This window comes from Carcharodon carcharias, chromosome 6, assembly GCF_017639515.1.
Source record: "Carcharodon carcharias isolate sCarCar2 chromosome 6, sCarCar2.pri, whole genome shotgun sequence".
Classification (NCBI taxonomy): domain Eukaryota; kingdom Metazoa; phylum Chordata; class Chondrichthyes; order Lamniformes; family Lamnidae; genus Carcharodon; species Carcharodon carcharias.
Window position 1 is genome coordinate 190,531,817 of NC_054472.1, and position 26,191 is coordinate 190,558,007.

The window sequence follows — 26,191 nt, forward strand, 5'->3', positions numbered from 1 at the left end:
TTCTCAAGGCAGCAAATTTGATTTTTGATTGTTTTATATCCATTTCTGTACTGATATCACACCTTTCACATCCCCAGTGCATTCCTTCGTGCTTTAAAACTAACGTTGGACACCCTGAAAACACCTGCTCTTTGAAATAGTGCCAGGCATTGACAAGACAGCTGGGTCTCGGTTTAAAGTTTCGCCCCAAAGATCGCACCTTTGACAGTGCAGCGCTCCCTCAGTACTGACCCTCCGACAGTGCGGCACTCCCTCAGTACTGACCCTCCGACAGTGCGGCACTCCCTCAGTACTGACCCTCCGACAGTGCGGCACTCCCTCAGTACCGACCCTCCGACAGTCCGGCACTCCCTCAGTACCGACCCTCCGACAGTGCGGCACTCCCTCAGTACCGACCCTCCGACAGTGCGGCACTCCCTCAGTACCGACCCAACGACATGGCGGCACTCCCTCAGTACCGACCCAACGACAGTGCGGCACTCCCTCAGTATCGACCCAACGACATGGCGGCACTCCCTCAGTACCGACCCAACGACAGTGCGGCACTCCCTCAGTACCGACCCAACGACAGTGCGGCACTCCCTCAGTACCGACCCAACGACATGGCGGCACTCCCTCAGTACCGACCCAACGACAGTGCGGCACTCCCTCAGTACCGACCCAACGACAGTGCGGCACTCCCTCAGTACCGACCCAACGACAGTGCGGCACTCCCTCAGTACCGACCCAACGACAGTGCGGCACTCCCTCAGTACCGACCCAACGACAGTGCGGCACTCCCTCAGTACCGACCCAACGACAGTGCGGCACTCCCTCAGTACCGACCCAACGACAGTGCGGCACTCCCTCAGTACCGACCCAACGACAGTGCGGCACTCCCTCAGTACCGACCCAACGACAGTGCGGCACTCCCTCAGTACCGACCCAACGACAGTGCGGCACTCCCTCAGTACCGACCCAACGACAGTGCGGCACTCCCTCAGTACCGACCCTCCGACAGTGCGGCACTCCCTCAGTACCGACCCTCCGACAGTGCGGCACTCCCTCAGTACTGACCCCTCCGACAGTGCAGCACTCCCTCGGTACCGACCCTCCGACAGTGCGGCACTCTTTTTGAGTTTTGCACTAATTATTGGCCTCGATATTGAGCTCAAATCCCTGGAGTGGGGCTTGAACCCATGACCCTCTGACTGAGAGGTGAGATTGTTACCCACTGAGACCTTAACACTCAAACTACACACAAAAAAACTCAAAAGAATGATTTTGGCTGTCAGTGGAAACAATAAGTGCAAACTTCTTCCATTTAATGGTTTGTTTCCCCAAGCACTCGGAATTGCAGAGTCTTCACCTCCAACTCCTCCATTCCCTCACGGATACGTTCAATCACTGGCTTGTCGGCCTTTGCCTCGGCCTGTTTCAGAGCCTCTTCGTAAACTTGTTTTGCTTCGCTGTAGTTACCTGTTGGCAAAGAAGGAAGTCAGTGCTGGATGAAGGTATGATGAAGGCTGAATCAGAGCCATTTAGAGCACAGAAGGAGGCCGTGCAGCCCATCACGTCCATGCTGGCTCTCTCTGGACCAATCCAGTCAGTCTCACTCCCCCATTTGGTCTCTGTAGCCCTGTAAGTTTATTTCCTTCAAGGACCCACCCAATTTCATTTTGAAACCATTGAAAACAAATCATTCATGGGATATGGACATCCAGCATTTATTGCTCATCCCTAATTACCCTTGTTCAGAGGGCATTTTTTTTTTTTAAAAAGAGTCAACCAAGGACAGCAGATTACAACAACCAACAATGGTTTCATGGTCATTATCAGACTATTAATTCCTGATTTTTATTGAATTCAAATTTCACCATCTGCGGTGATGGGATCTGAACCCAGGTCCCCAGAGCATCACCCTGGCTCTCTGACAGTCAGATTAATTAGGGGACTTTGTAGTTGTTACAGTAGTAATTTTGTGGACATTTGTATGTGCTTGCTATTTTATTACCACGGAATTCAAAGCCTACATCTTGAAACATACAAATTGCAAAAATGGATTATGACAGTTTCCCTCTGGGATTTGAACATCTCAGCCTTTACCACCGGCTGTGTCATAATAATGAACCAAGGGATATGCGGACTGGGTGGGAAAGGTGGAGTTGAGGCGGATCAGCCATGATTGTACTGAATGGTGGGTGGAGCAGGCTCGAAGGGACCGAAAAGCCTTCTCCCTCTCCTATTTCCCAGGTTATGTTCTTCAATCCCTTGCTAAACCTCTCGCTACTCTTTTAAAAATTTCCCTAAAACCACTTCTTTTGGTCACTTTAACTATTATCTCTATGTGGGTCAGTGTCAAATTTTGTTAATATTCCTGTGCAGCACCTTGGTAATGTTTTACAAGGTGCTATAGAAATGCAGGAGAATCAGAATGGCAACACTGGGAAAGATGGACACACGGATTTATTCGGAACAGGGATACACTGTGGCCTCATGGTCCTAGACTAACATTTGAGGGGCTTGAGAATTCGAATCTGACCAGGCCAAGTTGAGAAGGTGAATGAATTCAATCTGAGAATTTGTGGCCCCAGGAATAGCGATTAAGAAAACTGCCAGAAAAAGCAGCCAATAAAGTCCCTTTGGGAAGAGAACCTGCCATCTTTATTTAAGACTGAGCTAATCTTTTTATTCTCTCAAACAGAGAGTGAGCATCACTGGCTAGGCTAACATTTATTGCCCACCCCTAACTGCCCCTTAAGGTGGTGGTGAGCTGCCTTCTTGAACTGCTGCAGTCCATGTGGTGTAGGTACACCCACAGTGCTGTTATGGAGGGAGTTCCAGCATTTTGACCCAGCGACAGTGAAGGAACGGTGATATATTTCCAAGTCAGGATGGTGTGTGACTTGGAGGGGAACTTGCAGCTGGTGGTGTTCCCATCTATCTGCTGCTTTTGTCCTTCTAGATGGTAGTGGTTGTGGGTTTGGAAGGTGCTGTCAAAGGAGCCTTGAGTTTCTGCAGTGCATCTTGTAGACGGTACACACACTGCTGCTACTGTGCGTCAGTGGTGGAGGGAGTGAATGTTTAGATGGTGGACGGGCTTTGGGGAGTTAAGAGGTAGGTTACTCATCGCTCGATTCCTAGCCTCTGACCTGCTCTTGTAGCCACAGTATTTAGATGACCGGTCCAGTTTAGTTTCTGGTCAATGGTAACCCTCAGGATGTTGATAGTGGGGGATTCAGCAATGGTAATGCCATTGAATGTCAAGGAGTGATGGTTAGATTCTCTCTTGTTAGAGATGGTCATTGCCTGGCACTTGTGTGGCATGAATGTTACTTACCACTTATCAGTCCAAGCCTGAACGCTGTCCAGGTCTTGCTGAACATGGGCAGAGATTGCTTTGCGGAGTCGCGAATGGTGCTGATTATTGTGCAATCATCAGGGAACATCCCCATTTCTGACCTTATGATGGAGGGAAGGTCATTGATGAAGCATTTGAAGACAGTTGGGCCTGGGACACTATCCTGAGGAACTCCTGCAGTGATGTCCTGGAGCTGAGATAACTGACCTCCAACAACCACAACCATCTTCCTTTGTGCTCAGTATGACTCCAACCAACAGAGAGTTTTCCTCCTGATTCCCATTGACTCCAGTTTTGCTAGGGCTCCTTGATGCCACACTCGGTCAAATGTGGCCTTGATGTCAAGGGCAGTCACTCTCACCTCAACTCAGGAGTTCAACTCTTTTGTCCATGTTTGGACTAAGGCTGAAATGAGGTCAGGAGCTGAGTGGTCCTGGTGGATTCCTGTATCATGTGATTCCCCCCCGAAGTTCACAGGGTAACCAGGGAGGGGCAATAACCAAATAAACAATCCAAGTATATACAATTTTCCACCTGACCGCTCCCCCCACCCCCTGCACTGATGGGACCTGACACCCCTTCCTGCCCCAGGCCCACCCTGATGGGGTGTGACCCCCGCATCCCATTCTGACAATCTCCATCCCACCCTGTCCTCACCCTGATGGGTTGTTATCCCCTCTGTCCCACCCTGACGTCTCCCCAACCATCCTGTCCCCACGCTGACAGGATTTGACCACACCCCGCACCCCCCCCCCACCCCAATCCCAACCCTGTCGAGGTGTGATCCACCAACCCCACTCCGATGGGGGGGGGTGACCCCCACCCGCCAACACCGCCCTGACCTCACTGCCGATGGGGTGTGCCCATCCCCCCCACCCCCCTGGCCCCACTCTGAAGGGGTGTAACCCCCCCCACCCTGCTCTCGATATTTAACAGTGCCATTACCTCTGTGCATGAGAACTCTGGCCAAGTTATAGAGAATCACACATTCGTCTGGGTGGCTGGTATCTCTCGCCAGATTCGAGGCCCTTCTGACATAATCATAAGCTCGCTCGTGATGGCCTTTCATGTCCAGTACGGTGGCAAGATCATTCATCAGCACCACTGTCTGAGAGAGGGGGATGGGGTAGAGAGAGAGAGAGAGAGAGAGAGAGAGAGAGAGAGAGAGAGAGAGAGAGAGGAGAGCAGTTAGAGTAGGAAACACTTCAGAAGCTGCAGTGAGGTGTCCGTGGGCGGGTTAGTGGTCTGGTGCTGGGGGGAAATGATACATCAACATCACATCAAACTCCTGCACTCAAAAGAGGGTCAGGAATCATAGAATATTACATTACAGAAGGCCATTCGGCCCATTGAGGCCATGCCGGCTCTTCTGAAGAATAATCCATTATCCCACTCCCACCGCTTTTTCTGCCCCATATCCTGGGGATTTTGTTTCCCCTTCAAGTATTTCTCCAATTCCCTTTTGGAAGTTCCTATTGAATCTGCTTCTACCGCCCTTTCAGGCAGCGCCTTCCAGATCACAACAACTCACTATCGGAGAAAAAAGCCTGACCTCATGTTGTCTCTAGTTCTTTTGCCAATCATTTTAAATCTCTGTCCTCTTATTACCGACCATCCACCGATTTACTCCATCTCAACCCTTCCTGATTTTGAATGCCTCTATTAAATCTCCCCTTAACCTTCTCTGCTCCAAGAATAACAACGCCAACTTCTCCAGTCTCTCCATATAACTGAAGTTCATCACTAATACCATTCTGGTAAATCTCTTCCCATTATTTCCAAGGCCTTGATATCTTTCCTAAAGTGTGGGGTCAGTGTTGGACACAATTCTCCAGCTGAGGCCTAGCCATTGATTGATAAAAGTTTCCTGGTTTTTGTATCTATTCCTCTATTTAAAAAGCTCAGGATCCCAAATGCTTTGTTAATCTGTCCGGCCACTTTTGATAATTTGTCGGTAGCCTTTAAACTGATGAAAGGTCACAAACCAGAAACGTTAACTCTGCTTTTCTCCCTCCACAGACACTGCCTGACCTGCTGAGCACTTCCAGCATTTTCTCTCTCTACCCCTCCCACCGGCCCCTCCCAAGTCTCTCCCTTGCCCTATTTAGTTTGGTGGAAGTTCATTGCCACCAACCGTTCAGGGGAACCGGTGATGGACAGTAAATGCAGACTTTCTATTTCAGCTGATCGAGAAACAGAACAGATTCCCAGATAGTGGAATCGAGGCAAATTGCGAAGATGGAGGTACTGTAAGTTTATGTAAGTTTATTGTAAGTTTATGACAGACAGAAAAATTGAGAGAACAATCACTGAACGAGTCTGAAAGTATCTGACAGGTGAAAATAGAATAAATTAGAGGGGAAAAGGAAATATTTCAGAGGCTGACAGTGGGGAGCCGGGGGTGGGGGGCAAGGGGGAGGAGCCGGGGGTGGGGGGTGGGTGAGGGGGAGGAGCCAGGGGTGGGGGGGGGGGGCGAGGGGGAGGAGCCAGTGGGGGAGGAGCCGGCGGGGAGGGGAGGGTGGGGCGAGGGGCCGGGGGGGCGAGGGGGAGGAGCTGGGGGGGGGGGGGAGAGCCGGGGGGGCGGGGGGAGGAGCCGGGAACAGGCGGTGATGGGCAGGACTGTTATCGAATCGCTGCTGCAGCCTCTCTACGGTTGGGTTACCTGTGGGTGAGTCTCCCCCTGCACCTGCTGAGAGATCGCCAGTGCCTTCTCGTACAGACTCTCTGCCAACTCCAGCTGCTTCCGGCTCATCATGTAGCGAGCACACGAGTCCAGGCTCATCCCCAGTAAGAGACGGGTATTCTCCTTCTCAGCGGCTGGGAGATAAACCAGGGAAACAACAAAAACACACATTTCACAGCAAGAAAGACTTGCATTTCTATAGCATCTTTCGCAACCTCAAAACATGACTACGTGGAGATGATGTCTGTCAGGCTTCAGTATTTGTCTCCAGCAACCAGGAGAGATCCTCACTTGCTTTCTGTTTTGTGGATAACTTCACACTTATTGATATTATATCCCATCTGCCATGTTCTTGCCCATTTAACTTGCCCTGTCCAAATCCCCTTGAAGCCTCCTTGCATCCTCCTCATAACTTACATTTCCTCACTTGCTTTACTGTGGTTAAGCAGCAGAGGGCAGTCTTTGTCTTGGGGTGTGGGTGTCACTGGCTGGGCCAGCATTTATTCCCCATCCCTAATTGCCCTTGAGAAGGTGGTGGTGAGCTGCCTTCTTGAACCGCCGCAGTCCGTGTAGTGAAACCGCAGATGATGAAGGGAATGGATCACTCCGTGACCTGGAAGACACTGGGGTTTACCCACTGCTGCGTGCAGCAATGGAATTGATCCCATCACTAGACAATATTACCCGACAGGGATTCCTCAGGAACAGCTTTCTGACTCTGAACTTTCTCCTCCAGTGTCTCAATGCACCATTTGTATCCCTCGACTGCTAAACCGTGCCTGTAAAAACAGAAAAGGACATCAACACCACTCACTTAGGAGGCAGAGCCTTAAAATTAAGAGCCAGAGAGCGAGGCCAGTCAGGGTGATGTCAGGAAGCACTTCTTCACATCGAGGGGAGTGGAAATCTGGAACTCTCGGTGTTACAAAAAGCTGTTACATCGGAACTTAGGAGCAGGAGTCGGCCATACGGCCCATCGAGCCTGCTCCACCGTTCAGAAAGATCACGGCTGATCATCTACCTCCAGCCATTTTCCGCACTATCCCCATATCCCTTGATTTCATTTGTCTCCAGAAATCTAATCAGTTTCCGTCCTGAACATGCTCAATGACTCAGCTTCCACAGCCCTCCGGAGCAGAGAATTCCAAAGACTCACCACCCTCAGTGAAGAAACTCCTCCTCATCTCAATCTTAAATGGCCTGCCCCTTATTCTGAGACTGTGTCCCCTGGTTGTAGACTCACCAGCCGGGGGAAATCTCCTGCGCACATTTACCCTGTAAGAATTTTCTAAATTTCAATGCGATCTCCTCTATGATTCTTCAAAACTCTAGAGAATACAGGCCCATTTTCCCCAGTCTCTCCTCATAAAACAATGCTGCCATCCCAGGGATTAGTCGGGTGATCCTCCATGGCGCTCCCTCTGTGGCAAGTACATCCTTCCTTAGATAAGGAGAGCAAAACAGTACACAATACTCCAGGTGCAGTCTCACATAGGCTTTATACAATTGCAACAAGGAGACAAAAGTGCAAGAGGACCACCCTGTGACAGGCAGTCAGCAGCACCTAGAGGACAGTGTGAGAGGAGGACCCTGTGACAGGCAGTCAGCAGCACCTAGAGGAGAGTGTGAGAGGAGGACCCTGTGACAGGCAGTCAGTAGCACATAGAGGAGTGTGTGAGAGGAGGACCCTGTGACAGACAGTCAGCAGCACATAGAAGAGTGGGTGAGAGGAGGACCCTGGGACAGGCAGTCAGCAGCACCTAGAGTGCGAGGGGAGGACCCTGTGACAGGCAGTCAGCAGCACCTAGAGGTTCTGGTCTATCTAGACGATCTAGCATCTAGTTTATACTCAAGTAGGAGTAAGGGTTAAAATAAAAGCAAGGGTGCACATTCTATTTAGTTAAGATATGTCTGGGGAGCTCAGGCCTGTGGTGTGCACATCCTGCGCTATGTGGGAAATCCTACATGCTCCTGGCGGCCTGGGTGACCATGTGTGCAGGAGGCGCCTCTGACTGGAACAACTCGAGCTCCAGGTTTTGGTGCTTGAGCAGCAGCCGGGGGCACCACGGTGCATTCACAAGGCCGAGAGGGTCGTGGACAGCACGTTTCAGGACGTGGTCACTCTACAGCTTAAGGAGGTGCAAGCAGAGAGGGAATGGGTGACCACCAGACAGAAGAAGGGGACCAGGCAGATAGTGAGGGAATCTCCCCGAGTGCATCTCGCTCACAAACCGTTTCTCAGCCTTTTGGAAAACGGTGAGAGTGACGGTTCCTCTGTGGAGGCCAATCAGAGACAGGGCCATGGCACTGTGGGTGGTCCAGCTGCTCAGGGGGGAGGAAGAAGTCTGGAAGGGCAATAGTGGTAGGGGATTTGTTAGTGAGGGGAGCAGACAGGCACGTCTGCGGCCATAGGCCTAACTCCAGGATGGTATGTTGCCTCCTGGGTGCCAGGGTCAAGGATGTTATGGAACAGCTGCAGGACATTCTGAAGGGGGAGGGCGAACATCCAGAGGTCATGGTCCATGTTGGGACCAATGACACCGGAAAAAAGAGAAATTAGGTCCTGCAAGCAGACTTTAGGGAGTTAGGAAGGAAATTGAAAAACAGGACTTCAAAGTTAAAAAAAATCTCTGGATTACTCCCTGTGCCACACAGTAATGAGTATAGGAACAGAAAGATACAGCAAATGAATGCGTGGCTGGAGAGATGGTGCAGGAGGGAGGGTTTTGGATTCCTGGGGCATTGGGATTGTTTGCGGGGAGGTGGGACCTGTACAAGTTGGACAGGTTACATCTGAACGGGAACAGGACCAACATCCTCGCGGGGAGGTTTGCTAATGCTGTTGGGGTGGATTTAAACAAAATTGTCAGGGGGATAGGATCCTGAAAAGTAGTTCAGAAGGGAGAGAAGCTGAGATGGAATTAGAAGTTAAAACGCTAGCAAGTGAGTCTGGAAGGCAGAGGAAACATAGGCTAGATAAGAAAGAAGTGAGTTCAGCAAGGCTAAATGGAATATATTTTAATGCAAGGAGCCTGAGGAATAAGACAGGAGCCTGAGGGCACAGATAGGCAAGTGGGAGTGTGATATCATAGCTATGACTGTGACTTGGTCCCAATGCAGCAGCTCAACATTCCTGGTTATAGGGTATTCAGATGAGATAGAGAGGGGGTATAGAAGTAGAGGGGGTGGGGGGTTGCAATATTGATCAAGGAATCAATTATAGCAGTGAGGAGGGGTGATATCTTGGAAGGATCATCAAATGAAGCCATATGGGTAGAAGTAAAAAACACAAAAGGGGCAAACACGCTGTTGGGTGTACTATAGGCCCCCATTCAGGGGGAGATAGAGGATCAAATACGTAATCAAATTTCAGAGAAGTGTAAGAATAATATGGCAGTAATAGTGGGGATTTTAACTACCCAAATATTAACTGGGATAGTTTTAGTGCACAAGTTAGGGAAGCAGCAAAATTCTTAAGTTGCATCCATATCTTTTTTAACCAGTATGTAGAAAGCCCAACAAGGGAGGGGGCAGTTCTGGAAATGAGCCCAAGCAGGTGGAAGGTCCATTATGGGGGGAGCATTTTGGAGATAATGACCATAACTCAGTTAGATTTAGGATAGTTATGGAAAAGGATAAATTTGGGCCGGGAATAAAAGTTCTGAACTGGGGAAATGCTAATCTTACTAAGATGAGATATGCTTTGGCTCAAATGGGCTAGGAGCAGCTACTTGCAGATAAAACTGTGTCAGAGTAATGCGAGGCATTAAAGGAGGAAAGAGTGAGAGTACAGGGCGTATATGTTCCTGCAAAGACAAAGTGGGGGACCAAGTCCGGAGAACCCTGGATGTCAATGGACAAAGGTTAGGATTAAGAAAAAAAGAGAAACTTATAGTAGATACCGAAGGCTCAATATGGCAGAGTCCCTTGAGGAGTATAAAGAGTGCAGAGGGGAACTTAAAAGAGAATTAGGAAAGCTAAGAGAGTGCACGAGAAAGCATTGGTGGGTAGAAACCCCAAAGGGATTTTTAAAAATATATAAAGAGGAAGAGAATAACTAGGGAAAGAGTAGGGCCAGTTAGGGGCCATAGAGTTAATGTGTGTGTGGACCGGGAAAACATTGGTGCAGTCCTCAATGAATACTTTGTGACAGTCTTCACAATGGAAAAGGACGACACAGATATCGGCATCAGGGCGGAGGACTGTGAAATATTAGAGGGAATTTACACAGAGAGGAGGTACCAGTGGTTTCAGCAGCCTTAAAAGTGGATAAATCCGCAGGCCCAGATGTGATGTATCCCAGATGACGTCCAATCCCTCTACACCTCCATCTCCCACCGGGATGGTCTATTGGCTCTCCGCTTCTTCCTCAAACAGAGGCCCGAACAATCCCCATCCACCACTACTCTCCTCCGTCTGGCTGAACTTGTTCTCACACTGAACAATTTCTCCTTAAACTCCTCTCACTTCCTCCAAATAAAAGATGTGGCTATGGGTACCCGCATGGGCCCCAGTTATGCCTGTCTCTTTATGGGGTATGCAGAACATTCCTTGTTCCTGTCCTACTCCGGCCCCCTCCCACAACTCTTTCTCCGGAACATCGATGACTGCTTCAGGCTCTCGTCTGAACCTGGAAAAAATTTATTAATTTTGCGTCCAATTTCCACCCCTCTATCATTTTCACATGGTTCACCTCTGACACTTCCCTTCCTTGATCTCTCTGTCTCAATTTCTGGTAATAAAGACTGTCCACCAATATTCATTACAAGTCCACCGACTCCCACAGCTATCTTGACTACAGCACCTCACAGCCCGCTTCCTGTAAGGACTCCATCCCATTCTCAGTTCCTTCGCCTCCGTTGCATCTGTTCCGATGATGCTACCTTCAAAAACAGTTCCTCTGACATGTCCTGCTTCTTCCTTAACCGAGGTTTTCCATCCACGGTGGTTGACAGGGCCCTCAACCGTGTCCGGCCCATCTCCCGCGCATCCACCCTCACACCTTCCTCTCCCTCCCAGAACTATGATAGGGTCCCCCTTGTCCTCACTTATCACCCCACCAGCCTCCGCATTCAAAGGATCATCCTTCACCATTTCCGCCAACTCCAGCATGATGCCACCACCAAACACACTTTCTCTTCACCCCCCCCCCGGCGGCATTCCGCAGGGAGCATTCCCTCCGGGACACCCCGGTCCACTCCTCCATCACCCCCGACACCTCAACCCCCCTCCCACGGCACCTTCCCATGCAACTGCAGAAAGTGCAACACCCGCCCCTTTACTTCCCCCCTCCTCACCGTCCAAGGGACCAAACACTCCTTTCAAGTGAAGCAGCATTTCACTTGTACTTCCCTCAATTTAGTCTACTGCATTCGCTGCTCCCAATGCGGTTTCCTCTACATTGGAGAGACCAAACGTAAACTGGGCGACCGCTTTGCTAAACACCTGCGGTCTGTCCGCAAGAATGACCCAAACCTCCATGTCGCTTGCCATTTCAACACTCCACCCTGCTCTCATGCCCACATGTCTGTCCTTGGCTTGCTGCAATGTTCCAGTGAAGGTCAACGCAAACTGGAGGAACAGCACCTCATCTTCCGACTAGGCACTTTACAGCCTTCCAGACTGAATATTGAGTTCAACAACTTTAGATCATGAACTCTCTCCTCCATCCCCACCCCTTTCTGATTCCCCTTTTTCCAATAATTTATATAGATTTTTCTTTTCCCACCTTTTTCCATTATTTTTAAATGTGTTTCCATCCATTGTTTTATCTCTACCTTTTAGCCTATTTTGATCCCTTCCCCCTACATCACCCCCACTAGGTCTAACTGTACCTTGCTCATCCTGCTTTCTACCCTTAATTAGCACATTCCTTAGATAATATCACCACCTTCATCACCTCTTTGTCCTTTTGTCTGTGACATCTTTTGGTTATCTCCACCTATCACTGGCCTTCTATCCAGCTCTACCTGTCCCACCCCCTCTTAAACCAGCTTATATTTCACCTCTTTTCTATGTTTCCTTAGTTCTGATGAAGAGTCATACGGACTCGAAACGTTAACTGTGTTCCTCTCCGCAGCTGCTGCCAGACTTGCTGAGTTTTTCCAGGTATTTATGTTTTTGGTTAAGATGTATCCCAGGCTGTTGAGGGAGGCAAGGGAAGAGATATCAGGGGCCCTGGCAGTAATTTTCAAATTCTCTCTGGCCACAGGTGAGGTGCCAGAGGACTGCTAACATTGGGAATTTTTTTTTTTTAATTCTTACACAGGATGTCGTCTTCGCTGGCTGAGCCAGCATTTACTGCCCAGCCCTAGTTGCCCTTGAGAAGGTGGTGGTGAGCCACTGCTCTTGAACCGCTGCAGTCCATGTGGTGTAGGTACACCCACAGTGATGTTATGAAGGGAGTTCCAGGATTTTGACCCAGTGACAGTGAAGGAACGGTGATATATTTCCAAGTCAGGATGGTGAGTGACTTGGAGGGGAATTTCCAGGTGGTGGTGCTCCCATCTATCTGCTGCCCTTGTCCTTCTAGATGATAGTGGTCGTGGGTTTGGAAGGTGCTGCTGAAGGAACCTTGGTGAGTTGCTGCAGTGCATCTTGTAGATGGTACACACTGCTGCCACTGTTCGTTGGTGGTAGAGGGTGTGAATGTTGAAGGTTGTGCATGGGGTGCCAATGAAGCAGCTGCTTTGTCCTGGACGGTGTCAAGCTTCTTGAGTGTTGTAGGAGCTGCACTCATCCAGGCAAGTGAGGAGTATTCCATCACACTCCTGACTTGTGCCTTGTCGATGGTGGACATGCTTTGGGGAGTCAGGTGGTGAGTTACTCGTTGCTTGATTCCTAGTTTCTGACCTGCTCTTGTAGCCACAGTATTTATATGGCTAGTTCAGTTCAGTTTCTGGTCAATGGTAACCCTCAGAATGTTGATAGTGGGGCATTCAGTGATGGTAATGCCACTGAACATCAAGGGGCGATGGCTGGATTCTCTGTTTTGGAGATGGTAACTGCCTGACACTTGTGTGGTGCAAATGTTACACGCCACTTGTCAGCCCAAGCCTGGATATTGTCCAGGTCTTGCTGCATTTGGACATGGACTGCTTCAGTATCTGAGTCATCATGAATCAGGGGAATCAGGAGTCCCCAAATAGTAGTTTAGCAGTAGGGCACAGTATAAACCAGGAAATACTGGGAGCATGTCAGAAAGGCACGGCAATAATCATGGGTGATTCTACTATGCAAATAGACTGGACTAATCAAATTGGCAAGGATAGCCTTGAGGGAGAGTTCATAGAGTGTATTACAAATTGTTTCTTGGAGCAATATGTTGTGGTACTAACCAGGGAGCAGGCTATTCTGGATTTGATTTTGTGTAATGAAATGGGATTAATTAATGATCTCATGGTACAGGATCCTCTAGGGAAGAGTGATCATAGCATGATAGAATTTCAAATTCGGTTTGAGAGCGAGAAACATGAGTCCCACACTAGTGTTCTGGAGTTAAACAAAGGTCACTACATAGGTATGAGGGCAGATTTGGCCCTAGTGGACTGGGCAGGAAGGCTACAAGGTAGGATAGTTGATGAACAGTGGCAGATATTTAAGGAGATATTCAATTCCTCCCAAGCAAAATATATCCCAATGAGGAAGAAAAAGGGTAAGAGGGGGAAAAAACATCCATGGCTAAGCAAGGAAGTTAAAGAAAACTTAAAGGCAAAAACTAAGGCATACCAAATTGCAAAGGTCAGTGGCAGGCTGGAAGATTGGGAAACTTTTAAGATCAAAGGGTTACTAAAAAAATAATCAGAACAGCAAAGGTAAATTATGAAAGAAAACTAGTGCAAAACGTAAAAACTGATAGCAAAAGCTTCTACAAGTATATAAAAGGAAAGCGAGCAGCTAAAGTGGATGTTGGTCCCTTGGAGGACGAGATTGGGGAATTAATAGTGGGGAATGCAGAAAAGCAGAGACCTTTAATCAATATTTTGCCTCAGTTTTCACGAGTAACATCCCAATAGTAACAGGTAGTGCGAGGACATAGAGGAGGAATTTAGAACAATCACCATCACTAGAGAAAAAGTACTGAGCAAACTATTGGGATTAAAGATTAAAGGGTGACAAGTCCCCAGGACCTGATGGCCTACATTCCAGGGTCTTAAAGGAGGTGCCAGCAGAGATAATGGATGCATTAGAATATTCCAAAATTCCCTGGATTCCGGAAAGGTTCCAGTGGATTGGAAAAATGATAATATAAAGCCCTTATTCAAAAAGTGGGAGGCAGAAAGTAGGAAACTATAGACCAATTAGTTTAACATCTATCATTGGGATATTGTTGGAATCCATTATTAAGGAAGTAGTAATGGGGCATTTGGAAAGTTAAAATGCAATCCATCAGAGTCAGCATGGTTTTATGAAGAGTAAATTGTGTTCGACTAATTTGCTAGAGTTCTCTGAAGATGTGACAAGCAAAGTGGATAATGGGGATCCTGTAGATGTAGTATATCTGGACTTCCAGAAGGCCTTTGATAAGGTGCCGCACAAAAGATTAATACACAACATAAGATAACACGGAGTTAGGGTAATATATTAGCTTGGATAGAGGATTGGCTAACCAACAGAAAGCAAAGAGTCGGGATAAATGGGTCTTTTTCTGGATAGCAAGCTGTAACTAGTGGTGTGCCACAGAGTTCGGTCCTTGGGCCCCAACTATTTACAATCTATATTAATGACTTGGATTCAGGGATAGAAGGTACTATAGCTAAATTTGCAGATGACACCAAAATAGGTGGGAAAGTAAGTTGCAATGAAGAAATAAGAAATTTACAAATGGATATGGACAAGTTAGGTGAATTTGGCAGATGGAGTTTAATGTGGATAAGTGAGGTTATCCACTTTGGTTGGAAGAATAAAAAGGCGACTTATTATTTAAATGGAGAGAAACTTCAGAATGCGTCAGTGCAGAGGGATCTGGGTGTCCTCATGCATGAATCGCTGAAAGCTAGTATGCAGGTACAGCAGGTAATAAGGAAGGCAAATTGAATTTTGGCATTTATTACTAAAGGAATAGAGTATAAAAATAGGGAAGTGTTGTTGCAACTGTACAAGGCATTGGTGAGACCGCACCTGGAGTACTGTGCACAGTTTTGATCCCCTTATTTGAGGAAGGATGTAGTTGCATTGGAGGCGGTTCAGAGGAGGTTCACTAGATTGATTCCAGAGATGCGGGGCTTGTCTTATGAGGAGAGATTGAGCAGTTTAGGCCTATACTCGCTAGAGTTTAGAAGGATGAGAGGAGATCTAATTGAGGTATATAAGATGCTAAAGGGGATAGACAAAGTAGACGTGGAGCGGATGTTTCCCCTTGTGGGGCATTCTAGAATGAGAGGCCATAGTTTTAGGCTAAGGGGTGGTAGATTTAAATCAGAGATGAGGAGAAATTACTTTTCTCAAAGGGTCGTGAATCTGTGGAATTCACTACCTCAGAGTGCAGTGGATGCTGGGACGCTGAATAAATTTGAGGAGACAGACAGAGTTTTAATTAGTAACGGGTTGAAAGGTTATGGGGAGGGGGCGGGAAACTGGAGTTGAGGCCGAAATGAGATAAGCCATGATCGTAACGAATGGCGGGGCAGGCTCGAGGAGCTGAATTGCCTACTCCTGCTCCTAGTTCTTATGTTCTTTTAAATGGTGCTGAACATTGTGCAATCATCGGCGAACATCTCCACTTCTGACCTTATGATTGAAGGTGATTGATGAAGTAGCTGAAGATGTTTGGGCCAAGGACACTACCCTGAGGAACTCTGCAGTGATGTCCTGGAGCTGAGATGACTGACCTCCAACAACCACAACCATCTTCCTTTGTCCTAGGTAAGACTTCAACCAGCGGAGAGTTTTCCCCGATTCCCATTGACTCCAGTTTTGCTAGGGCTCCTTGATACCACACTCAGTCAAATGCTGCCTTGATGTCAAGGGCAGTCACTCTCACCTCACCTCAGGAGTTCAGCTCTTTTGTCCATGTTTGAACCAAGGCTGTAATGAGGTCAGGAGCTGAGTGGCCCTGGCAGAACCCAAACTGGGTGTCAGTGAGCAGGTTATTGCTAAGCAAGTGCCACTTGATAGCACTGTTGATGACCCCTTCCATCACTTTACTGATTATGGAGAGCAGACTGATGGGGCGCTAATTGGTTACATTGGATTTGTCCTGCTTTTTGTGTACAGGACTTACCTGGACAATTTTCCACATAGCCGGGTAGATGCCAGTGTTGTAGCTGTAGTGGAACAGCTTGGCTAGGGGTGCGGCACGTTCTGGAGCACAAATCTTCAGCATTATTGCAGGAATATTGTCAGGGCTCATAGTCTTTGCACTATCCAGTGCCTTCAACCCTTTCTTGATGTCACGCGGAGTGAATCGAATTGGCTGAAGACTGGCATCTGTGATGCTGGGGACCTCTAGAGGAGGCCGAGGTGGATCATCTACTCAGCGCTTCTGGCTGAAGATTGTAGCAAATGCTTCAGCCTTATCTTTTGCACTGATGTGCTGGGCTCCCCCATCATTGAGGATGGGGATATTTGTGGAGCCTCTTCCTCCAGCGAGTTGTTTCATTGTCCACCACCATTCATGACTGGAAGGGGCAGGAGTGCAGAGCTTCGATCTGATCCATTGGTTCTGGTATTGCTTAGCTCTGTCTATCACTTGCTGCTTATGCTGTTTGCCACGCAAGTGGTCCTGTGTTATAGTTTCACCACGTTGACACCTCATTTTTAGGTATGCCTGGTGCTGCTCCTGGTATCCCCTCCTGCACTCTTCAATGAACGAGGGTTAATCCCCTAGCTTGATGGTAATGGTAGAGCGGGGGATGTTTCGGGCCATGAGGTTACAGATTGTGTCCAAGTACAATTCTGCTGCTGCTGATGGCCCACAGCGCCTCATGGAGGCCCAGTCTTGAATTGTTAGATCTGTTCAAAATCTATCCCATTTAGCACGGTGGTAGTGCCACACAACACAATGGAGCATTTCCCCAATGTGAAGGCGGGACTTCGTCTCTACAATGACTATCGGCAGGAATAACCACCGCACACTGCCATGGACAGATGCATCTGCAGCAGGCAAGTTGGTGAGGATAAGGTTAAATGTGTTTTTCCCTCTTGTTGGTTCCCTCAGTGTAGTCAGACCTTTGCTGACCAGCACGGATTGAATGGGCCTCCTGTGCTGTAGATGTCTGAGACTATGAGACATCTTTACTCCTATACTCAAATCCCCTTGTGATGAAGGCTAATATATAATTTGTCATCCTAACTGCTTGCTGCACCTGCACATTAGTTTTTAGTGACTCATGAACAAGGACACCCAGGTCTCTTTGGACATCAACACTTCCCAACCGCTCACTACTTAAGAAATACTCTGCCTTTCATTTTTTTCTACCAAAGTGAATAACTTGACACTTATTCACATTTTATTCCATCTGCCATGTTCTTGTCCATTCACTTAGCCTGTTTAAATCCCCTTGAATCCTCCTCAGAACTAACAGTCCCACCTTAAACATCCACTCCCTCCACCACCACTGAAGCAGCAGTGTGCGCCACCTACAAGATGCACTGCAGGAATAACCAAGCCTCCTTCAACAGCACCTTCCAAACTCTCAACCTCTGCCACTTAGAAGACAAGGGGAGCAGATGATTGGGAACACTATCACCTGCAAGTTCCCTTTCATCTACCCACCTTGGTTGCATAACCTGTAATCCCCTTAACCAACAAAAATCTATCAAACTCAGTTTTGACACTTTCAATTGACTCCCCAGCCTCAACAGATTAGTGAAAACAGGTCCAGTTTCCCCAGAGTTTCAAAGAATGAGGGGGTGACCTCATTGAAACTTACAAAGTTCCTACAGGGTGTGACGGGGTAGATGTGGATAGGATGTTTCGCCTGGTTGGTGACTCTAGAACCAGGGGACACAGTCTCAGAATAAGAGGCAGGTCATTTAAGATTGAGATGTGAAGGAATTTCTTCACTCAGAGGGTGGTGAATCTTTGGAATTCTCTACCCCCAGAGGGTTGTGGAAGCTCAGACAGTGACTATGTTCAAGACAGAAATCAATAGACTCTGGAGACTAATGGCAGCAAGAGATATGAGGATAGTGTGGGAGTGTGGCATTGAGGTAGATGATCAGTCGTGCTCTATCTGAATGGTGGAGCAGGCTGAAGGGGCCAAATGGCCTACCTGTGTTCCTATGAATCAAGCGGGTTGCTTTGTCCTGGATGGTTTCAAGCTTGAGTGCTGTTGCACTCATCCAGGCAAGTGGAGAGTATTCCATCACACTCCTGACTTGTGCCTTGTAGATGGTGGACAGGCTTTGGGGAGTCAGGAGGTAAGTTACTCACTGCAAAATTCCCAGCCTCTGACCTGCTCTTGCGGCCACAGTATTTATATGGCTAGTCCAGTTCAGCTTCTGGTCAATGGTAACCCCCAGGATGTTGACAGTGGGGGATTCAGTGAAGGTAATGCCATTGAACATCAAGGGGCTATGGCTGGATTACCTCTTGTTGGAAATGGTCATTGCCTGGCACTTGTGTGGTGCGAATGTTACTTGCCAGTTATTAGCCTAAGCCTGAATGTTGTCCAGGTCTTGCTGCATTTGGACTGCTTCAGTATCTGAGGAGTCACAAATGGTGCTAACACTGTGCAATCATCAGCAAACATTCCCCACTTCTGACCTTATGATGGAAGGAAGGACATTGATAAAGCAGCCAAAGATGGTTGGGCCGAAGACACTAACCTGAGGAACTCCTGCAGTGATGTCCTGGAGTTGGGATGATTGACCTCCAACAACTACAAACATCTTCCTTTGTGCTAGGCACAACTCCAACAAGCAAAGAGTTCCCCCTCCACCCTGCCCCAATTCCCACTGACTCCAGTTTTGCTAGGGAACATTGATACCACACTCGATCAAACAGTGGCTTGATGTCAAGGGCAGTCATTTTCCAATCTCACCTCAACTGTGGATCCTGTACCCTGGGCAGAGGCCTGTGGACCCTAATTGAAGCCAATGCCCACGAACCCTGCACCCTACTGCCAAAGATTTTTTGGGGGATGGGGGGGGAAAAAGAGGATTCCAAAGGTTATGGGTGACTGGTTCACTTCTACTTCTAACATACTCACCGTTCAGTGCTTGCGTAGATGCTGCACAACTTGAGGGACATCTCAATCACTGCATTGTCATCCTGTGGGAGCAAGACAGAAGTTATACATCACATTACATTCTTTTGCCACCCATCACAATGCCTTGTCTAAAGCATTGGTGCTCTGCACAACATGGACAGCAGCAGACTGACCAATCAGGCAACGCACACAACGCTCAGAAAGCTTGACACCATCCAGGACAAAACAGCTCGATTGATCAGCACCCCATCCACCACCTTCAACACCCAATCCCTCCGCCACCGACATTGCAGCAGTGCATATCATCTACAAGATGCATTGCAGCAACTCACCAAAGCTCCTCTGACGTTCGAAACCCATGCCCACTACCATCTTGAAGGACAAGAGCAGCAGATACATGGGAACACCACCACCTGGAAGTTCCCCTCCAAGTCACACACAATCCTGACTTGGAAATATATCGCCATTCCTTCACTGTCGGTGGGTCAAAATCCTGGAACTCCCTCCCTTGCAGCACTGTGGGTGTGTGCAGCGGTTCAAGAATGTGGTTCACCACCACCTTCTCAATGGGCAATTAGGGATTAGCAATAAATGCTGGCCTTGTTAGCGATGCTCACATCCCCTGAACAAATATGTGATCTCTGGCACTGCTCAGATTCTAAGACATTTACCTGCCGAGTCCCAGATCCCAATAGCTGGCTCATTGCTGCTTTGAAGAGTTTCTCAGCCTGAGATGGAGGGAGAGACAGATGGAGAAGATAAGAACTGAGTGTTCAATTATACAAGAGAGACACAAAATTGGGTGGGCGTGGAGGAGGACAAGAGAATATGGGGGGGGAGCCGAGGAGGCAAGGAGAGGCGGGCGTAGGGTGGACGGGGACGGGGGGGGCAAGGAGAGGAGGACGTGGGAGGACTGAGGGGGCAAGGAGAGGAGGACGTGGGGGGACTGAGGGGGCAAGGAGAGGAGGACGTGGGGGGACTGAGGGGGCAAGGAGAGGAGGACGTGGGGGGACTGAGGGGGCAAGGAGAGGAGGACGGGGGGGTGACTGAGGAGGCAAGGAGAGGAGGATGTGGGGGGACTGAGGAGGCAAGGAGAGGAGGACGTGGGGGTGACTGAGGAGGCAAGGAGAGGAGGACGTGGGGGTGACTGAGGAGGCAAGGAGAGGAGGATGTGGGGGGACTGAGGAGGCAAGGAGAGGAGGACGTGGGGGGACTGAGGGGGCAAGGAGAGGAGGATGTGGGGGGACTGAGGAGGCAAGGAGAGGAGGATGTGGGGGGGGACTGAGGAGGCAAGGAGAGGAGGATGTGGGGGGACTGAGGAGGCAAGGAGAGGAGGACATGGGGGGACTGAGGGAGATGAGAGGATGACATCAGGGGGCAGAAAATTTGTTGAAAAACTGGGGTGGGGGTTAAGCTGGCCTCAGCGTTCTGCTCACTTACATTATGCAGGTCTCCTCGGAGAAACGCCAGGTTGGCCATCTACAGGAAACATCAGGGAGGGGGGAGGAGAGAAGGAGAGGGTCAGAGAAACATGGTGCACACATAACACAGAACATCATCTCCAGTGATCAAATTCCGGGACTCAGCGACACACAGAATCAAACACAATAAACACCCTGAAATTTTACAGTGAAGGGGTGGTGAGGGGCCAGAGCAGCTTCTCAGGGTATTGGGAGGGGGATGTGGAGAGGTGAGCCAATATTAACTCCCCTACTCTTCTTCAAATAGTGGCCATATTGGTTGATGTCTTTAGTGTGTAGAAATCTATCGATCTCTGTCTTGAACATACTCAATGACTGAGCCTCCACAGGGGTAGGGAATTCCACTGCTTCGCCCCTACATACCTACTGGATATTTCTGTGAGTTTGCAAATGACAGTGGATTTCAAAGAAAATTGGACATTATTAATATGACTGCCTTTCAATCACTCCATTGTTGTTTCAGGTTTTATGGTTTTTTTTTTTCACCTATGTGCCCCTGAGAGGACAGACAGAGCCTTGGTTTAATATCACACCCGAAAGGCTGGCCCTCCGGCGATGCGGTGCTCCCTAGGTACTGTGATGCGATTGTCAGGCTAGATTATGTGCTCAAGGCTCTCAGAGTTTGTCTTGAGCCCAGAGTTGAGATTAATGCCCAGGATGGTCCAGCACCCTTGTGTCCATCCATAAAACAGGAGGGAAGGAGATTGATTGATTGATTGATTGATTTGTACAGGATTTCGGCCACATACCAGCCTCGGCATGTTGGAGTAGTGCAGCTTCAAAAATTGAAGGAAACAAACCTTCACTCGGTGACAGCTCGCCTGTACTCGCAGAGATGAATGTGAGACACAAAGATCCAGCTTCCCATTTTGAGCGAGCAGACAGAGCCTACTTGGATAGTGGGACCTCGCCCCTTACCTGAACATAGGTGTAGGTGATGGCCTGGTTGTTGTGCGACTGGTGGGCAAGCTTTAGGGCCTGGTGTAATAAGTGGTCAGCATCTTCCAGCTTCCCTCTCATGGCACTGAGCTGTAGAGTCAGGGGAGATAAACAGAGCATTCATGTATTAGCATAGGCAGAGAATTGATTAGCTAACAGCAAGCAGAGAGTAGCGTAAATGGGTCTTCTTTGGATTGGAAAGCTGTAACTAGTGGAGTGCCATAGGGATAAGTGATGGGGCCTCAACTATTTATAACCTTTATCAATACCTTGGATGAAGGACCAAATGTATGGTAGCTAAACTTGCTGATGATATTAAGATAGGTAGGAAAGTAAGTTTTCAAGAGGAGGTAGAGAGTCTGCAAAGGGATATAGACAAGTTAAATGAGTGGGCAAAAATTTGGCAGATAATGTGGGAAAATGTGAACTTGTCCACTTTGGCAGGAAGAATAGAAAAGCAGTATATTTTTTAAATGGAGAGACTGCAGAACTCAGTGGTACAGAGGGATCTGGGTGTCCTGCTACATGAATCACAACAAGTGAGTATGCAGGCACAGCAAGTGATTAGGAAGGCAAAAGCAAAATACTGTGGATGCTGGAAATCTGAAACAAAAACAAAAATTGCTGGAAAAACTCAGCAGGTCTGACAGCATCTGTGGAGAAGACAACAGAGTTAACGTGACTCTTCATCAGTCCCTGAGATAAAGGGTTTATCCTATGAGGAAAGGTTGAACAGGTTGGGCATGTATCCATTGGAGTTTAGAAGAATGAGATGATCTTATTGAAACACAAGATCCTGAGGGGACTTGATGGGTAGATACCAGGAGAATGTTTCCAATTGTGGGGGAGACTAAAACCAGATGACACAGTTGAAGAATGAGGGGTTCTCTGTTTAAGGCTCAGATGAGGAGAATTTTTTTTCTGAGTTGTTAGTCTATAGAATTCTCTTCCCCAGAAAGCAGTTGAGACTGGGTCCTTGAATTTATTCAAGGCAGAGTTGATCAGATTTTTGACAGACAAGGGAGTCAAGGGTTAAGAAGGGGTTGGGGGCAGACAGGAAAGTGGAGTTAAGACCATAATCAGATCAGCCATGATCTTATTGAATGGCAGAGCAGGCTTAAAGGGCTGAGTGGCCTGCTCCGGCTCCACGAGTCCTACGTTCCACTCAAGGGCAAATAGGGATGGGCAATAAATGCTGGTCTAGCCAGCGAAGCCCACATCCCAGGAATGAATGTTTAAAAAAAGCTCCCTTCTTCCTCATTTAGACCCAAACAATGTCTGAACAGAGGCAACACAATCATCATGAAGTACAGCAACACCAGGCTAGATTTTGTGCTCAAGTCTGTGGAGTAGGTCTTGCACCCATGACGCTGCAACTCCAGGATGAGTGTACGAGGTAAGAGTCCTGCCCAGTGAGCCATGGCTGAACTCGGCACCATGTAGCTTTGCTCGGTGGCCCTCAATACCTCCATCAATGATACATGCCCATCTCAGCCTGTTCGGGGAGGGAAAGCGTTCCAGATTGGGCTGTGGGCCCACCCTCCAGGATAGTGAGAATGCAGGGCGCTGTGCTGGCAGAAAAGGCAGGGCTGGAAGGAACAACTTGGGCTGGGCTGGGGGAATGGAGGGGCTGGGGGAATGGAGGGGCTGGGGGAATGGAGGGGCTGGGTACCGCCCCCCCCCCCCCCACCGAGGAGTAATTATCTTTTGACTCGTACACCCGCGGTGATATCCCAGCTGAGGAAGCTGGTTTGAGTTGGCAGAGCGGGAATGCCAAACCTTGGCCTGTTTGATCAGCAGGACGATGTCATCCTCGGGGTCCCGCTGCTCCTTCTCATCCTGGGGGAACAGACGGGCGGCAGGCAGAAAGGCTGGAGAGACAAATCAGGAAACAGCCTGTTAGAGACGATAAATAGGGCAGGCAGAGAGGGGGATGGGTGGCCGGGGGAGAGGGGGGTGGGGGGGCAGTGAGTGGGAAAAAGGAATCGTCCAAGGTGAAGGGGAATTGAGAATTGAGGGAGGAGAGGGTGGGGCAGGAGAGATGAGGAGGAGAGCCAGAAGAATAAGAGGGGGGGGGGCGGGGGAGAGAGGCAGGGGCGGGGAGAGATGGGGGTTGAGTTGTCCCTGGTGGGGTCGTCCTGTGTGTCGGGAGGGAGGGGAGAGAGGAGGGGTCTTCCCGTATGGTGATGGTGATAGTAATAGCGGTGGGGGGGGGGGGGGGGTCATCCCTTGTGGTGGGGGGATGAGGGGAGGGATCTTCCCATGTGAGGGGGGGGGGGGTGGGGGAGATGAGGGAGGGGTCTTTCTGTGTGATGGGGGGAGGGGTCTTCCTGTGTGGGGGGGGGGGGGGGAGATGAGGGGAGGGGTCTTCCTGTGTGATGGGGGGAGGGGTCTTCCTGTGTGGGGGGGGGGGGGGGGAATGAGGGGAGGGGTCTTCCTGTGTGATGGGGGGAGGGGTCTTCCTGTGTGGGGGGGGGGGGGGGGGGAGATGAGGGGAGGGGTCTTCCCGTGTGATGGGGGGAGGGGTCTTCCTGCGTTGGGGGGGGAATGAGGGGAGGGGTCTTCCCGTGTGGTCGGGGGGAGGGGATGAGGGGTCTTCCCGTGGGGGGTGTGGTGGGGGGGAGGGGTCGTCCCGTGGGGGGAGGGGTGGGGGAGGGGGCTCCGGGGGGGGGGGGGGGGGGGTGACACTCTCCACCCACCCACCCCCCCCCCCTCCCCCTCCCCCTCTCCTTACCCAGCCCGGCCGCGCTGAGGGTCCCGGGGCCGCTCCCGGGGGGCTGGGGGCGGGGTCGGGGCGGGGACGGCTGGGCTCCCGGGACTCGCTCCGTCCTCCGGCCGCGGGTCCAGATCCTCCACCCGGGTCTCAGGCCCCGGCAACCGGCAAATCGCAGCATCACCCGGGCAACGGAGCGGAAACACGTCACCAGCCGGAAACCACCAGCACGTGATCAGGAGCAAGCCCCGCCCCCTCTCCCTGGGGGTACCTTTTAAAGGGACAGGATCCTCAGGATAAAAGCTCCCCGAATTCTTAAAGTGACAGTCACCCCGAGTTCTTAAAGGGGTGCGCTCTCCAAGTTCTTAAAAGGACAGGCACACAATTTTCTAATTGTTTCATGGGATCTGAATGTCACTGGCAAGGTCAGGATTTGTTGCTCATCCCTACAATTGCCACTAGGAGGTGGTGGTGAGCAGCTTCCTTTGAACCGCTGCGGTCCATCTGGTATGGAGAGTTCCAGGATTTTGCGAGGGAGCAGTGACCCAGATTTAGACCCAGTGACAGCGAAGGAACGGCAACACGATTCCGAGTCAGGCTGGTGTGTGGCTTCATGGGAACGGAAACCCTGGAGTCTTAAAGGGGAAGCCACCCAGGTTCTTAAAGGGACAGGGAAGGATTGATGTTTGCGGTTGCTGGAGGTTAATCACCTCAGTCCCCAGACATCGCTGCAAGATCCTTCTTTTCGGCTAGGCAACCGTAGTGGTCAATGCAACAGCAGCAGGACCGCTGATGTTTCGCCACTTTCATGATCTATACGCACCGTGTGGTTGCATGGTAGCAGTGCTGGAGTTGGAGAGCAGCCCTTGGAGGAGCAGGTAAGATCAGGGTGTTGTGGTTCAGTGTGGTTTGAGTAAAATGGTTTGGCGTCACTCTAGGACAGAACATAAGAGCATGATGACATGTCCCTGAGACATGAAAGAAATCATAAACTATATAAATCAAACTTATTTAAAACTGAACTTTGCTAAACCAAAATATGGCCACCACAAGTCACCTGATGTCTGGAATGGTAAAGTGACCACTAAGGCATTATATAGATTGCACTGGAGACATGCCCTGACATGTTGCTCAAGGAATCTCACACCCGAGAGAGTCAAGGCCCATTTCAAAAAGAAACTATTGAAAGGAAGTGGGCATCATTTGCATCTTTATAAGCTTACCTCTCTCGCAGAGTCCTACGGTCTAACAAGACGATAGCTACAGGGTCATCAATATGGATAATGACTCTTTCAAAGGCTAGTGACTGAGACATTATAATCCACAAAATGAAAGCCAGATCCAGACACCAAATAAATATCTCTTTATGACATCATTGTGGAAGAAAGAGGTCACATGACTCGACTGACCAGCAATAAGCATGGGGGATTTTAATCCACATGTAGTCTGGAAAAATCAGATAGACAAAAGTAGCCTAGAGGAAATGTTTTCAGGATTGTTTCTTGTAACAGCATGTTCTGGAGCCAACCAAACAGCAGGCTATACTAGACTTGGTATTGTGCAATGAGATAGGATCAATTGATAACCTTATAGTGAGGGCACACCTAGGTAGCAGCGATCATAATATGATTGAATTTTATATTCAGTTTGAGGAAGAGAAGAGTGGGTTTTAGTATTAGTTCTAGTACAAGGACTAGTATTTTAAACTTAAATAAAGGCAATTATGAGGATATGAAAGTAGAGCTAGCTAGAGCGAACTGGTAAATGAGGTTAAGGGATAAGTCATTGTGGCCGGCAGTAAAGCGTCATTTTACCCACTGTTGATTTATCTCCAACCTGCAAATATCCGACCATGCAGCCTGCAACAAGCCCTCCTCAAAA

At 49.2% G+C, this 26,191-nt stretch overlaps 1 protein-coding gene across 1 annotated transcript; it reads right to left on the reverse strand.

Moving 5' to 3' along the window:
* Positions 1–1,261: 1,261 nt before the first annotated feature.
* Positions 1,262–24,517, reverse strand: ttc19 (tetratricopeptide repeat domain 19). Its single transcript, XM_041189767.1, has 10 exons — positions 24,332–24,517; positions 23,377–23,468; positions 21,577–21,687; positions 20,618–20,656; positions 19,849–19,905; positions 19,178–19,239; positions 6,708–6,802; positions 6,003–6,157; positions 4,286–4,448; positions 1,262–1,458 (listed from the first exon to the last, which is right to left on the reverse strand). The coding sequence occupies exons 1-10, from the start codon at positions 24,489–24,491 to the stop codon at positions 1,304–1,306; spliced, it is 1,089 nt and encodes a 362-aa protein (XP_041045701.1). The 5' UTR covers positions 24,492–24,517; the 3' UTR covers positions 1,262–1,303.
* Positions 24,518–26,191: the final 1,674 nt, after the last annotated feature.

Bases quoted from the DNA above. Each gene is read 5' to 3' on its own strand.
- ttc19 (XM_041189767.1), bottom strand. From the start codon at position 24,491: ATGCTGCGATTTGCCGGTTGCCGGGGCCTGAGACCCGGGTGGAGGATC. The intron at 20,657-21,576 runs GTAAGGGGCGAG...TGTTTCCTGTAG, and splicing joins TCACCTACACCTATGTTCAG to ATGGCCAACCTGGCGTTTCT. The intron at 19,906-20,617 runs GTAAGTGAGCAG...CCTCCATCTCAG, and splicing joins TCCGAGGAGACCTGCATAAT to GCTGAGAAACTCTTCAAAGC.